The sequence below is a fragment of the Megalobrama amblycephala genome, linkage group LG10 (assembly GCF_018812025.1).
Source record: "Megalobrama amblycephala isolate DHTTF-2021 linkage group LG10, ASM1881202v1, whole genome shotgun sequence".
NCBI lineage: Eukaryota > Metazoa > Chordata > Actinopteri > Cypriniformes > Xenocyprididae > Megalobrama > Megalobrama amblycephala.
The window spans coordinates 31,140,801-31,155,298 of record NC_063053.1 but is presented as its reverse complement, the minus strand read 5'-3'; the positions used below and the strand labels follow the sequence as shown (position 1 = coordinate 31,155,298).

General features: G+C 35.5%; 1 protein-coding gene across 1 annotated transcript in view; it reads right to left on the bottom strand.

Moving 5' to 3' along the window:
- The window catches only part of LOC125276355 (protein eyes shut homolog), a 36,278-nt gene that overhangs the window by 4,275 nt on the left and 17,505 nt on the right, over nucleotides 1-14,498 (bottom strand). The window contains exons 6-8 of the mRNA XM_048203802.1: nucleotides 8,505-8,609; nucleotides 2,995-3,134; nucleotides 2,119-2,282 (exon numbers count right to left, since the gene is read on the bottom strand). Of these exons, the coding sequence (XP_048059759.1) occupies nucleotides 2,119-2,282; nucleotides 2,995-3,134; nucleotides 8,505-8,609 (409 nt within the window). The remainder of the gene's footprint in view (nucleotides 1-2,118; nucleotides 2,283-2,994; nucleotides 3,135-8,504; nucleotides 8,610-14,498) is intronic.

Here is a 14,498-nt window from a genome sequence, read left to right as displayed (position 1 = left end):
GTACTAGGCTATACAAAATAAAAGACATTTATAGTTTGTTAAAATCAAATTCCATACACTGATGTCTATGGAAGCTGCAATAATAACACTTTCAATTATATAATTTGACGAAGTGTTTTATTCATATCAGATACACAGTGTGTATGAAACAAAGTTTACTCTATTCTTCTCCCAGTTCACCGGCTACATACTTTCATGTATTTCAGGGAAAATTTGTAAATCCGACAGCTCTGAATTGCGGTGCAAACTCATTGTGTGACAAAACACATTCACTTCCACATATTTTACAATCGGAATATAAATAATTCATGATATAGTTAACAAGTTTGTGAATATTTTGAATAAAAAAGGATAAACGATAAAAACGCAATACATACTGTACGTATCTGTCAGCTGCATGACACGTCTCCAAGGAATTAATACATTCTAAAAATGTGTTCTAAAATAACAGTCACTTTAAACTCATGCTGGGGGCTCAGCCAAAATATAGAGCCCTCAGAATATAGATAAATTACAATATATTTGGATTATTTTTTATAAGATCCCATGAGTCCTGATAAATGCAATTTCTACTTCTGAAGTGCTTCTTTTATAAAGACCACCATTTTTTTTCACATACTGCAGTGAAGCTGCCCTGCATAGAGTGAATTATCGATTCTCGAGCCATCGATATCAACCAATTCAGCACTATCGCCATGAACAGCACCTGGTAAAGTCACACTTAAGAAAGGTTGATTCTAAGGGATAGTTCAGGGAACAAGCCTAGAAAAGGTATATCAGTTAAGGGATACCTTTAGAGTCTTCATAGCCAGAGACAACATTATTGGGAAATCCAGCCCAAATCTTTAAATAAATAAAAGGGGGAAAAAAAAAATGGTAACACTTTGGTTTGGTGAACACATATTCAACTATGACTTTTGCCTCAAACTCTTAATTTACTGCTTATTAATAGCTAGTAAGGTAGGATTTAGGGATGAAGAATATGGTCATGCAGAATAAGGCATTAATATTTGCTTTATAAGTACTAATAAACAGCCAATATGCAAGCTATTAAGCAACTAGTTAAAAGTGAGAATTGTTCCCCATACTAAAGTGTTACCTAAAGTGTTTTTTTTTTTTTTACCTCAACTGCAGTTTGGAAATATAATTTAGGTTCTATGGCAGTACTTAGACACAATGACATTTGGTTACAAGTCCCTCGAAAAAAATCACTGTTTGATGCTACTGACATTCAAACTGCATCAGGTGCCATATCTGATTTGAGAGCAGGAGTGTATGTGAGGGTTATCACCAAATAATGACTACATTTTGCACTGGTCATAACACAAAGCTCTCATTTGGCTTCAGAAGGCTTGGAACATAGAACATTAGTTATATGGAATATTTAGGGTGTGAAATTGTAGTTGCGTCCCAAATGACGCACTATACACTACACACTTATACACTATGCACTCATTCATGTAGTGCGTGAATTATATAAGGTTATTTTGACATTTAACAACGGAGTCCGATCCTCCCTTCCTCTCCACTACGTAATTAAAGCTGCGACAGTTGAGTGCATGAAGTGTCCAATATTCCACACTTCGTTTTTTCCGTTAATTTAGTGCATCATCCGGTTATTTAAAGTGTACTTTTTCTTTTAGGAATTTTCAGTGTGAACGCACTACTCACACTATTTATACTTAAAAACATCATAGAATAGTGCATAAGTACGCGAGTTGGGATGCACCTTGTGTCTTTTTTGGAGCCTGATAGTTCAAAGTCATGACCAGCTGTCAGTGTATGGAAAAAAATTGTATGGTTCTTTACATGTTCTTTTTCAGTAGAGAAACAAAGCATACAGGTTTGGCACAACATGAGGGTGAGTAAATAATGACAGAATTTTTATTTTTTGGTAAATCCCTTTCATTGCTAATTTTATTTGCATTTAAGTTCATGCTAATATAACCACATTTGAAATGCATTTCATTTGTTTTATAAAAGCTTTGTATGAACAAAACAGAATCATATTTGAATTCACTTAATTGCAAGGCATTTGCTGCACTCTAAACAAACCTTGCATTAAGAGATTTTTTTGAAAAAAAAAAAAAATGAACAAAAAATCTCACCCAGACTCACCTGTACCCACCAACCTTATCCACGCAGGTGGCTCCGTTCTGACACCTGTGCTGGACACACTCATTTATGTTGACCAAGCAGGTCGGCCCAGCCCATCCAGGTGCACAAACACAACCGTAACTGGTGATGTTGTTAAGAACACAATGTCCTCCATTGGCACATGGCTGTCAAATTGAAAATCAACCATTATTCCAGGACAATCCTTCATTTAAATATGTGTGTAAAGGTAATTCTGGTCTTTTGTAAACATGATTGCTTGGTCTCCATGTTAAATAAAACATGCTGGTTAATGAAGGAAAGCTAATGCATTTTAATTGCCATTTACGTTGGTGATTATCAACACAAGTAAAACAAATCTGAATGATCAAGCGTGTTCAAAAGGGACATGCAATTTGCCTTTGGTATATAGTTCAGTCAGTGACAAAGCTTGCAAACAGCTTCACACATCTTCAAAAGAATATAGCGTGCTAAGAACATCATTTCCTTTTAAGCACATGAAAGGAGCAGGTTAAGAAAATGTGAGAAGGGTGGTGTATGCATTTTAAATGAGTTCATGCACTAAAAAAAAGGTGCATATTCCTTCTTGTTACTCTGAATAACTGTTTACACTTGACTGACTTTTTGATTGATTGATTGATTGATTGATTGATTGATTGAATTATTTTATTGTCTCGTCACTGGTAAAATAGTTTAGATGACTGGAAGTTTTGTTTGTTTATATTTAATTTATTATTACCTTTGTTTGAATTATTGTAACCACAGTGTTAATGCACATATAAAATCACATTTCCTAATTTTCAGTAATAGTTCAGAACACTGCGATGTAAATTATTTGAATTACGAAGGACTAGAAGAGTCTGACCAATTCTGACCTACCTGGAGATAGCGAGGGCACTGAGTGTGACATACATGGAGCTGGTCACCTGGCAAATCCTCACAGAACGTCCCAGGAGGACAGGTGACATTGGGAAATGTGCAGGCGTTTATGTCAATCTCACAGTCAGCCCCAGCGTATCCTGCAAAGGGAGGCGAGAAACGCAAAACAATTTGAAGAATTGCTTAGCCTTTACCGTGGCTGCTTCCTTGATTGGGAACTAAAAGAAATCCTGTGCAAAACTAGAATTTAAAAGATTAAACAAGATTGAAACATCTTCGCTCTTGTTAATGCCTTTGAGAACGCACTGCATATATTCCTCATGTCATTGTGCCTCAATCAATAAGGTCAATCAATGAACATGAAGCAAGCTGGAAATCAAATTCTTTCCTCCCCAACCTCCACCCTCTTTGTTTTGTGGAAAAAGAAAGTAAAAGAAAACGGCAATCAATTTTTGAAAGCCTATTCAAAGCCTAAAAGCCAGTCGGTGCAAGTGAAAAGAACAAAATGGTAAAGGTCAGAAAGAGGCCAGGCTAGTTTGTTCAAGGGCTTTTGGAGTGAGAGAAAAATAAAAACTGGCTTGCTTGCATTTAGTTTACATAATGAAAACTAATCATTTCAGAATACATTCACATGGAGGCTTAAGCAGGAAGATCACACTTATGAAAATTAAGGAAGGGTCAGGATGGTCAACTATGGTCAATTAGAGAGGTCAACTAGTAAATTTATGTATTTTTTGTATTTTTTTTTTTTAGCTTTAATATTTTTAACATACCTTCAGAATGAGTTTTAAAATTACCACATTTACAGCAAAATTACATTAAATAAACTGGATTACCTCATGTTCCAATTCAAAATAAAAAATATGTAATTATATTATTTAAGATCCAAAACTTTTATCCAGTGAAGGAAAACAATTACAGAACGTTACATAAGTTTACAGATATGAAAGGGCTAGTTCACCCAAAAATGTAATTTCTGTCATTAATTACTCACCCTTATGTCGTTCCAAACCCATAAAACCTTTGTTCATCTTCAGATCACAAATTAAGATATTTTGATGAAATCCGAGAGGCCTTTTTTATTCTCCACTGAAAGCAAAAAAATGACCACTTTCATGGTCCAGAAAAGTAGTAAAAACATTGCTAAAATAGTCAACGTGACATCAGTGGTTCAACCTTAATATTATGAAGTGACGAGAGTACATTTTTTGCGCAAAAACAAAACAAAAATAATGAGTTTATTCAACAAATTCATCTCTCTCCTGTGATTCTGCTATGCTATTTATGTTGCAAAGCTTCCAGGTTCTATGTCAGAACTCTACTGGCTCAGTATTGGCCTGCATCATACGCATGCGCCGTGCTGCTCACGTGACCAGAGCCGGCCAATACTGAGCTGCTGTTCAGACGTAAACACGGAAGCTCTGCAACATAAATAGTGTAGCAGAATGACAGGGGAGATTGACAGGGATTCAACAAATTTGTGGAATAAAGTCATTATTTTTGTTTTTCTTTTGTTTTTGCTCACAAAAAGTATTCTCCTTGCTTCATAACATTAAGGTTGAACCACTGCAGTCACGTTGACTATTTGTGACCTGATCCAGCAAAATGAGTCACAGTGACCCAAATTTCAAAATTGAGATTTTGGTATCAATGGAAAGATGAGACAATAAGCTTTAAAATGATATCCTAGTCAAAGTCATACCTTAAATGGTTTTAAAGATATACCCATTTGAATTATGGTTGTCTGCCCTCTTTTTCAAATTGAAAACCTGAGAAAATCGCTTTTAAAGTTTTTTGCCCGTTTTTTTGTTGATATCTTTCAAAATCCATTGCATTAGGTATCATTTGATAGAAAACATTTAAAATTTTAAGAAAATATAAATTGCATTACATTTGGACATTTTCTTGCTGAGAAACAGCTGATAAAAGACAAAGAAAATATACTTTTTTTTAAATAATTTTTCTTTTTTTTATTTGACATGGAATAACTCAGCAACACAATAAGATCGCTAAAAAAAATATTTTTTTGGTGATTCTCTCCTATATGTGAGCTGCATCTGGTTCAAATTTCGTGGTGATAGCATAAAGAATAGTTTGAAAAATTGTTGTTCATTTTTTCCGCAGCCAGGTGGCGCCAACGGGCGGTAAACTCCGGTTTAGAGGTGCTTCTCAGCACTCGTTAGGAGTTTTTCAAAATGGTTAGATGCATTAAAAAGATGAGATTCTAAGCTTTAAAATTATATCTATTTTGTGTTATTCCACGTTGGAAAACGAACATGGATGGGTCCGGGAACATTGGATACACACTGCATCCCGAAGAGATGAGAGACATGTTTTTAGCCAAGTATGTTAAATCATTCCCTGAGTAATATCTTGTGATCAACGCAATATATTATATTGATTTTGGATTCATTTTAATCTTGAGAGTCTGCTTTAAATATTGATGTGCCATTTTTATGATCTGTGCATTTTTCATGAAGTTATGAGCACGTGAAATATACATACTTGTATTCAGTTAGCGGCTGTGCTGTTTTTGTTGTAAACGCATATTACTCAGACTCATTAGAGGGTGAAAACAACGCAACAGAAGCATGTTGGAGGCTTGATATGAAAGTTTAAAGTCTTTGGTTTTGTATGCAAAAAAAAAAATGTTGTGCTACCTATATGGATTCAATTTTTATTGGCTTTTAAAGAGAGACACGCAAATAGGAGTTTTATTTTATAAGGCGCGCTAGTCTGACAGGAGGATGGCTGGACCGATCGCGTGCCCGGGGCTTCCCATTGTTAAAAATCAGCATTTAGGTCAGTGTGTTTACATTTCTAAGCCTTTTGATTGGTTCTATACAACGTGTAACACCATATTTGTAGAGCAGAGATAATGACGTTTCAGGGGATACCGGGAAATGCTCATAAGTGATGAGAGGAGTTGAGAAGTTCATTTCCAGCGAATTTAGTAAAACCATGTCAAATTTAATAGCCATTTAAATACCTTTACTCAATTATCTGGACTTTGAAAATTTGGGAGATTATTTTTGAAAGTCTTTTCTTTGAAATCAGCTTAAAAAAAAAAAAAAAATCGATTTTTTTCATTGTTTTTCCACATTATTGGCCCATATCTTAAAATAGAACGTTGCGACTTCCGACTCATTTCGCCAGATCGGGTCACATTTTGAGAATGTTTTTACCATTTTTCTGCACCTTCAATGTGGTAATTTCATTGCTTTCAATGGAGAATAAAAAATCCTCTTGGATTTCATCAAAATATCTTAATTTAGGGCCCTATGAGTTCTGCGATGCAGAAAACACAGACAGAATCACGGAATCCATTAATAAAAATGTAATTTACTATATAATGCGGAATGTCACGGAATTTGTCAAATTTTTGATGAATAAATAAAAAGCAGGTCGTTAAATCGCGATATAGATTGTCTGTGAATATTAAACCACAAAAATACTATTTAAATATGAACTCTGCATGTTGTGTGTCTCTGAAATGAATGTCGCAGAAGCGCGGTTTTATTTACCTCACACACGCAAGCACACACACACACTGAAGCACGTGTGACGCTCGCAGTGTTTTCATCCTCTGTCGCCTCAAGAACGCACAAAATTCGTCTTCAAAAGTCACTTCATCAGCATTTTAACGCTTTATTTGAAAAAAAAAAAAAAAAAAAAAATCGTTATACCATAAACACAGAGACTCAAAGCACTTGGCAACCCGTCAAAATAAAAGTTCGATTTAACTTGACAGAAACATATAGACCAATTTGGTGTTTGCAAACAGCGATGACGTTTTATGTGGGCGGAGCCTAGCTGGTTGCAGAAAATGACAGTTGAGCAGTAGCAGTCTATGGAAGCCATGAAATAAAAGAATAAAAAGTTAATTTCGAGTTTATATCTCACAATTCTGACTTTTATTTCTCGCAAATCTGAGTTTACATCTCACATTTCTTACAAAGAAAAACAGAATTGTGAGATATACTCGTTATTCTGTCTTTTCTGAATTGCAATTTATCCCGCAATTCTGACTTTTTCCCCCTCAGAATTGTGAAATAAACTCACAATTGCGAGTTATAAAGTCCGAACTGGGAGTAATAAACACGCAAATTCCTTCAATTGCTACCGCTATTTTTCTGCAACCAGTATGCGCGCGCAGCTGCAAGTGACGTAATTGTGACGTCTGCTCCAAAGTGGTCTATTACTTCTGTACAGTAAAATTTAGATACGTTTCAATGTTATAATAATACTAACACTAATAGACTTAATAATAATAATAATAACAATAATAAATTATTAAAACTATTTTTTAAAGGAACAATCTCAGTTTTTGTTCCATGTTTTAATTTTAACAGTAAAGCTCTGTTGTGCAGCACTTTGTTTGATAAAAGTTTAATTTCATGATTAAAAGAAATTCAATTAATGTTATCTGTTCATTTGATTGCCAGAAAAATTAAAATATGCAACAGAATTTCTGAAAAAAACAAAATATATTAAAAAATACATTTTTTATGAATAAATTTGTTGTTTTTAAGAATTCAATTAATTAGACATTCTTTTTGATTATTAAAATTTAATTTAACCATTAAAATCAAGTCCAAAAAACTTAAAATGGAAAAAAATGGAATTTGGGAAAAAATAAAACAGATTTCATAGGGCCCTATTAATTTGTGTTCCGAAGGTCTTACGGGTGTGTAACGAGAGTGAGTAATTAACAGAAATTTCATTTTTGGGTGAACTAAATGATATTAACTCTCTTCCAAAGAATCAAGACCCATATGGCTTGAAATCATTATTGTGATCTCAAAAATACTCAGTATTTTTGAGATCACAATAATACTCACAGAGTATTTTTGAGATCACAATAATAATGTTCATTTTTGGGTGAGCTAACCCTTTTAGTAGTTTATAGTTTTACATACTTTATTGTATACATACAGTTATACATACTTTCAGTATTTACATACTTATTAATTATATCCACTATTTCACAATGACCTAGTCAAGTTTTTTTACTACTATTATTAAAAAAAGAAAAACAGCATTTTTTTATGAGAAAGTCATTCAAATGATTCCTTTTTGCATCTCTTTCTCTGAGCAGCGAGTACGCGTGGGCAGGTTTAGGGAGGGGGCGTTTGGGACTCTGGGTCCTCTACTCATCGAGCGGAAGGGAGCAGCTGGCAGAGAAGCATGCTTGTAACCCCGCCAGTGAGTTGCCAATCTCTAGGGTGAGCCATCAGGTTGCATCAGTGAATGCAAATCATGCCTCAGAAAGAGTGAGCAGAACCAACAATTACGGGAGGAAACCATATCAATGCAGTGGCCTCAAAAGGGAAGAGCATTTCATAACACAATATTGACACAATTCTGCAGTACTAATGAGCTCTGGCAGTGTGAGAACGGGAGTGATTTGTTCAGCTGTCAGTCAGAGCCGCTGGTGCTGGCACGGTGGGGATTTGTGGCACAGTCAAAAAAAAGAAAAGCTCATTCTCAGGAGTAAGAGAAACTCGTACCTGAAGGACAGGCGCAGTTGTAGTATCCAACAAAGTCTGTGCATGTTCCCTGGTGCTGACAGGGACTGGAATCGCACTCATTTACTTCAACCTCACAGTAGCGTCCTGCAGGAAGACAGGGGTGTGAATGGAGTGTTAGTTAAGCTTTTACGCTCCATCTCCCCTGAACATATTGACTTCACTTTTGACATTTGGGATTTAGAAACAAATTTGGAAACTTTTTCCCCTTATGGCTCACTGTAGGTGCACGTCACAGAGAAGAGAGGCCAAATCATATTTTATATCCTGAAACACCCACAAGAAACTAATTTAGCAACAGTTCAAAGTGCCATTTACTGAGTCACAGTTCAGACAGTTAATGCAGACAGACTGTATATAAACTGATCCAACATATGGAACTACGAGAGATGCCAAAGAGGGGCAGTATATAAGTGACTCAGCTTTTATGGAAAAGGCAATGAAAAAAAGTAGTGAGGAGGCAAAGGATGTTGGACTTAAGAAATGGCATGATTTTCTTAGTGTTGTTATTTTTAACTAAAACTATTAAAATTGTTTTTGCTCATTGAAATAAAGCTGAAATAAAATAAAATAAAAATGATAAAAACGAGTTAATGTAATGCCGCCACTGACTAAAAAATAAAAAGTATAATTGCGACTTTTTATCTCACAATTCTGACTTTTTTCCCTCAGAATTGCATGATATGAATTTGCAATTGTGAGTTATAAAGTCAGAAATGTGAGTTATAATGTCAAAATTACAAGTTTATATCTCACAATTCTGACTTTATAAAAAACTTTATTTTCCTCAATAGGACTTCTTTTCTCAGAATTGTGAGAAACTCGCAATTGTGAGTTATAAAGTAAGAATTGCGAGTTTATATCTCACAATTGTGAGTTTATAACTCGCAATTCTGACTTTATTTCTCACAAATGTGTTTATATATCTCAATTCTCCAACCCCTCTGGTCCAACCTCTGATAAAAAAAATCCAACCTGGACACAACGGTTTTGTCTAATTATAGACCAATCTCTAAACTTCCCTTCCTTTCTAAAGTATTAGAGAAAATAGTCTGTACACAACTGCAATCTTTCTTAGATAGACATTCAATTTTAGAAGTATATCAGTCTGGTTTTAAAGCTCTTCATAGCACAGAAACGGCACTTTTAAAGGTTTTTAATTACCTTTTATTGGTTACTGACTCAGGAGACTCTGCAATTCTTATGCTTTTAGATCTCACATCTGCTTTTGACACCATTGATCATAATATCTTACTTTCCCGCTTGGAACATTTTGTTGGTATTAATTGTACTGCTCTGAAGTGGTTCAGGTCATACCTATCAGACAGGTCTTTTTCTGTCCACCTTGGTGGCCATGTTTCCTCATCAGCACCCCTTCCATTTGGAGTCCCTCAAGGCTCTATTCTCGGCCCAATGCTGTTCTCCTTGTATATGCTCCCATTAGGGTCAATTCTCAGGAAAAATGACATTTCGTTTCACTGTTATGCAGATGACACACAAATTTATGTGCCACTAAAGCCGAAAATTGCCAGTCCTTTAAAACATCTTTTTGACTGTCTCAAAGACATTAAGGATTGGATGGCCTTAAATTTTTTACACTTTAATGAGAACAAGACTGAAATCATTATATTTGGTCCAAACTGTACTAATAAGACCTCTAACATTGATTTGGGCCCCTTGCTTCCCTATGTCAAATCCACTGTTAAAAATCTGGGGGTAATAATGGATACAGATTTTAAACTTGATAAACAGATAAACTCAGTAGTCAGGTCAAGTTTTTGTCAGTTAAGGCTTTTATCTAAAGTTAAACCTTTTTTGTCATTTAATGATTTTGAAAGGCTTATACATGTTTTTATTTCATCATGCTTAGACTATTGTAATGCTCTCTATGTTGGGGTCAGCCAGGCCTCTCTCTCACGCTTGCAGTTAGTGCAAAATGCAGCAGCTCGACTTTTAACACGGACACGTAAACGGGAACATATTTCGCCCATATTGTCCTCGCTACATTGGCTTCCGGTTCGTTTTAGGATTGATTTTAAGGTTTTAATGCTTGCTTATAAATCTTTAAATGGCCTAGCACCAACTTACCTTTCTGACCTTATACAATTGCACATCCCATCAAGGTCTCTGAGGTCTGCTGATCATATGCTGCTGACAGTTCCTAGAGTACGACTAAAGCACAGGGGTGATCGTGCCTTTGCAGTAGCTGCCCCTAAACTCTGGAACTCACTACCTTTGTCTGTGAGGATGGCCCCTTATTTAACTGCTTTTAAAACTAGTCTTAAAACATATTTTTATTCTTTGGCGTTTAATACAGTCTAAGAGCTGTGGAGTTTTTTTGTTTGTTTCCTAATTCGTAATGTTTTGTATATTGCCCTTTTTATTGTTGTTGTTTGTTTTATGTCCCTTTTTATATGTACAGCACTTTGGTCAACTACTGTTGTTTTTAAATGTGCTTTAGAAATGAATTAAACTTGAAACTTGAAACTTGAATTCTGACATTATAACTCGCAATTTTGAGAAAAGAAGAAGAAAAAGGAGGGAAAAAAGTCAGAATTGTGAGATAAAAAGTCGCAATTACCTTTTTTATTTTCTTTTAGTGGCTGAAACAAGCTTCCACGAAAAACTGGTAGTACTAAAAATACTAAAACTAAAACTGAAGTAAAAATAAAATAAAGCTTATGATAAAGCTAAAGAGAAACATTAAGATAAAACTAATAAAAAGGACAAAAGTGCTTAAATGTACTAAAATTTTACTAAAACTATTATGAATAATGAAATTTTAAATGCACCATTTAAAATATCTAAAAGTCTTTTTATGGTACTATGATGTTTTTTATTTTTGTCTAAAATGAGCTTGACAGACATGGTTAAGAGTCTGTTTTCTTGTTTCCACAGGGGGGAAAAAAATCATATGTGATGAGTACATATGTATATAATAATTTATTGTGAATTATTCTTTTAAGAAATATTTTTTAACTGAATGCTCTTGAAGATTACGGATAGCAGCACATTATAAATTAAGCTGCATCGTTATCTTCAGGTTAACTTAATAAGCAGGGCATATGGGATTTTTTGGATGTTATGGCAGTTCATATTTACAGCAGTTAGTAATCAGCAGCAACTCAAGAACTGTTCTGAAGGTCATATTCCCAGCTTATTGGCAGATCTGAGTCTAATGTTTTTCATCCACACACAGTTTCGTAACAATTAACGTAACGGAATCAAATCAACCAAATCTTCGCATGGAAAAAGCAACGCAAGCTGTGGGAAAAAAAAAACAAAAAAACATTTGAAAGTCTTATCCAGTGCAAGATCTGCTTCGCCAATGCTTTTCTCTGCTGTGAGAGAAGTCACATTATCTTCCCTCAACATGTCGTCTGACTTTTGGAGGAAGATTATAATGAAAGCACTTGACATTTCACATTGGCCTTCTGGCAATACAGTGGTGAGAAATGGGACAGGAACGGTCGTTTTTAAGTCTCTGGGGTCATTAATCGATGGAGATATCACCAGCATCATCCAGATGTCTAAATAAAACATTGAGGTTTGAGCTGTGACATGTTTTCTCCTTGTAGTATTCTAATCTATTATACAGCCCACAGAGAGGCAGAAATAGTCAGGTGCCTCTTGTCGCTGACAATTGGGATGTGGAAAGATGGATTTCTTCATCTGCTAAGAAGGGAAATAGAGCCATCAAGGAGACTGAGAGGTGATAACAAGGACACAGAAGCACTGGCGATTATCCCGTCGACAATATGAGATCTGCTATGTAATACTTAACAAAATCTCTCAGGGATGGCATTTTTCAGGCAATACAGCTTCATAACATGTCATGGTTTATAGGTGTCATGAAATATATATCATCTACAATTCATGTAAAATGCCTAAAAGACTTGAACTGCAATGCATTTCACCGAGATCAACACGTCATAACTGATGAAATCCAGTAAATCATTTCTCATTTGTTTATTTGTTTCTGGGTTGTTTAGGCAAATAGCTCCTCCTGTGCTCATGCACTGGTGGCCAAGCTAATGAAAGATCTTGCTTTCCCAGTTAGATTTACCGATTAAGTGTTCTCTAACCTCTATTTGCCCTTCATTTAGCAGGCATGATGAAACAAATTACAGAATAATCCAGTTAGGAGGGCAATGTGCAAAGATGAGTTACAGTAAAGAGATGCCTCAGGGCAGCGGGACTCGTCTCAGTGGGACACGCACTCTGAGTCACATTACAGCTGATGATATAGATGTTGGACATGAAACTGTGTCATTCAGGCTAGGGCAAAATTCAGAACTGGCTCCTTTTCAAATTCATGAGTTGGAATTTGAATAGAACTGGCCATGCCCACAGGATGTTGAATGACAAGGAGAGTAATTTACTGAACTGCAATTCCAAGATTTGGCCTAACATAAATTTTGTAACAAAATATAATTACATCATTAATTTTCACTAAACATGCCCGTTTTTTCCTGATAAGTAGAACAAGTTTTCCTCAGTATTCCAAAAAAGAACAACCATCGAAAAAAAACAGCACCATTAAATGTACATAATTTATGAAAATAAATATTAATATGAAAATATACTGATTATATATTGATGTTTGGCTTCGTTGTGAACAGTTCTGAGTTAAAGTAGAGCATTCAAGTAAATTAATTGCTCTACCAGTATAAATATTAAAGGTCCCGTTTTTCGTGTTTTTTTTAAGCTTTGATTGTGTTTATAGTGTGCAATATAACATGTGTTCATGTTTCGCGTGTAAAAAAACACAGTATTTTTCACATAATTTACTTATCTGTATACCGCTGTTTCCACTGTCATAAAAACGGGCTGATGACTTCCTTGTTCTATGAAGTCCCTCCTTCAGAAATACGTAACGAGTTCTGATTGTGCCAGCGGTTCCTGTGTTGTGATTCGACAGCTCTGAGCGCACCGTGCCCGGAAAGGTCACGCCTCTTACCATAACGTGGAGATGCACGCGCTCAGTGTTATTGTAAACATGTCTTTAATTTTACCCTATCAATTTGAGCCGGAATCAGACCCGGTGATTGGACTGCGGGATGAAAATAACAGCGTTTCGACGACATGGCGACAAACACACTCTACAAACGCAACTCTTGTGTATTCCTGTGGGCGGAGGTTAGTCAAAAAACTGTTTTAGTGACGTCATTAAAGAAGGAAGTAGAGGGATGTAGTCCAAACTGGCCGTTCGATGTAGGCGACTTCTGTTAAATAAAATATCTCGCTTGGCATTGAACTTTGAGCTTTAAAATTTTACAGATTTTATTTATACTCTAACAACAACATTACACACTAACTAAAGTTTGAAACATGGGATCACGAAGAACGGGACCTTTAAATTAATATTTCTGGAAGTTTCCTTTTATTCAAAAACAAATTCTAAATCCAGTTTGCTACCTTAAAGCTGCAGTCCGTAAGTTTTGCCTCTTTGTCGCCATCTCTGTTTAAAACCTGAAATTGCAGTTATTTGCAGAATTATCACCTTTACGTGGGTTGTGCATCGGCACGGCTCCTCAGCACGGATGTATCTAATGTTTGCTGTCAGTCACCACCCCGGTGTGGATACTGTATTTCGGAATCACAGATTCTACATCTTGGAAGTATGACCAAAATAAGAATTTTCACTGGAAAATGTCATCTGAACAATAAACATGTCTGCCACTTTTGTTCTGACCGACAGAAAAAAAGCATATAACAATAAATCATGCTACCAATGGTGATTAAATCTAATGATTGTTTTTGCCATTGACTATGGGTGAATCTCCAGTTGTCACTGATGATTGTCATTTAGACCTTTTTGGATTACAATCTGACATCAAAATGATACGTTTAATTATTGCAGCTGCTGTGAGAAAAGGCTATAAATGATCCGCCACCTGCAGCATCCTCACATGCCATATAGCCTACTAGCTGGGACTCTTTCTTTTATGTAAACAGACATGACGTAATGACGCA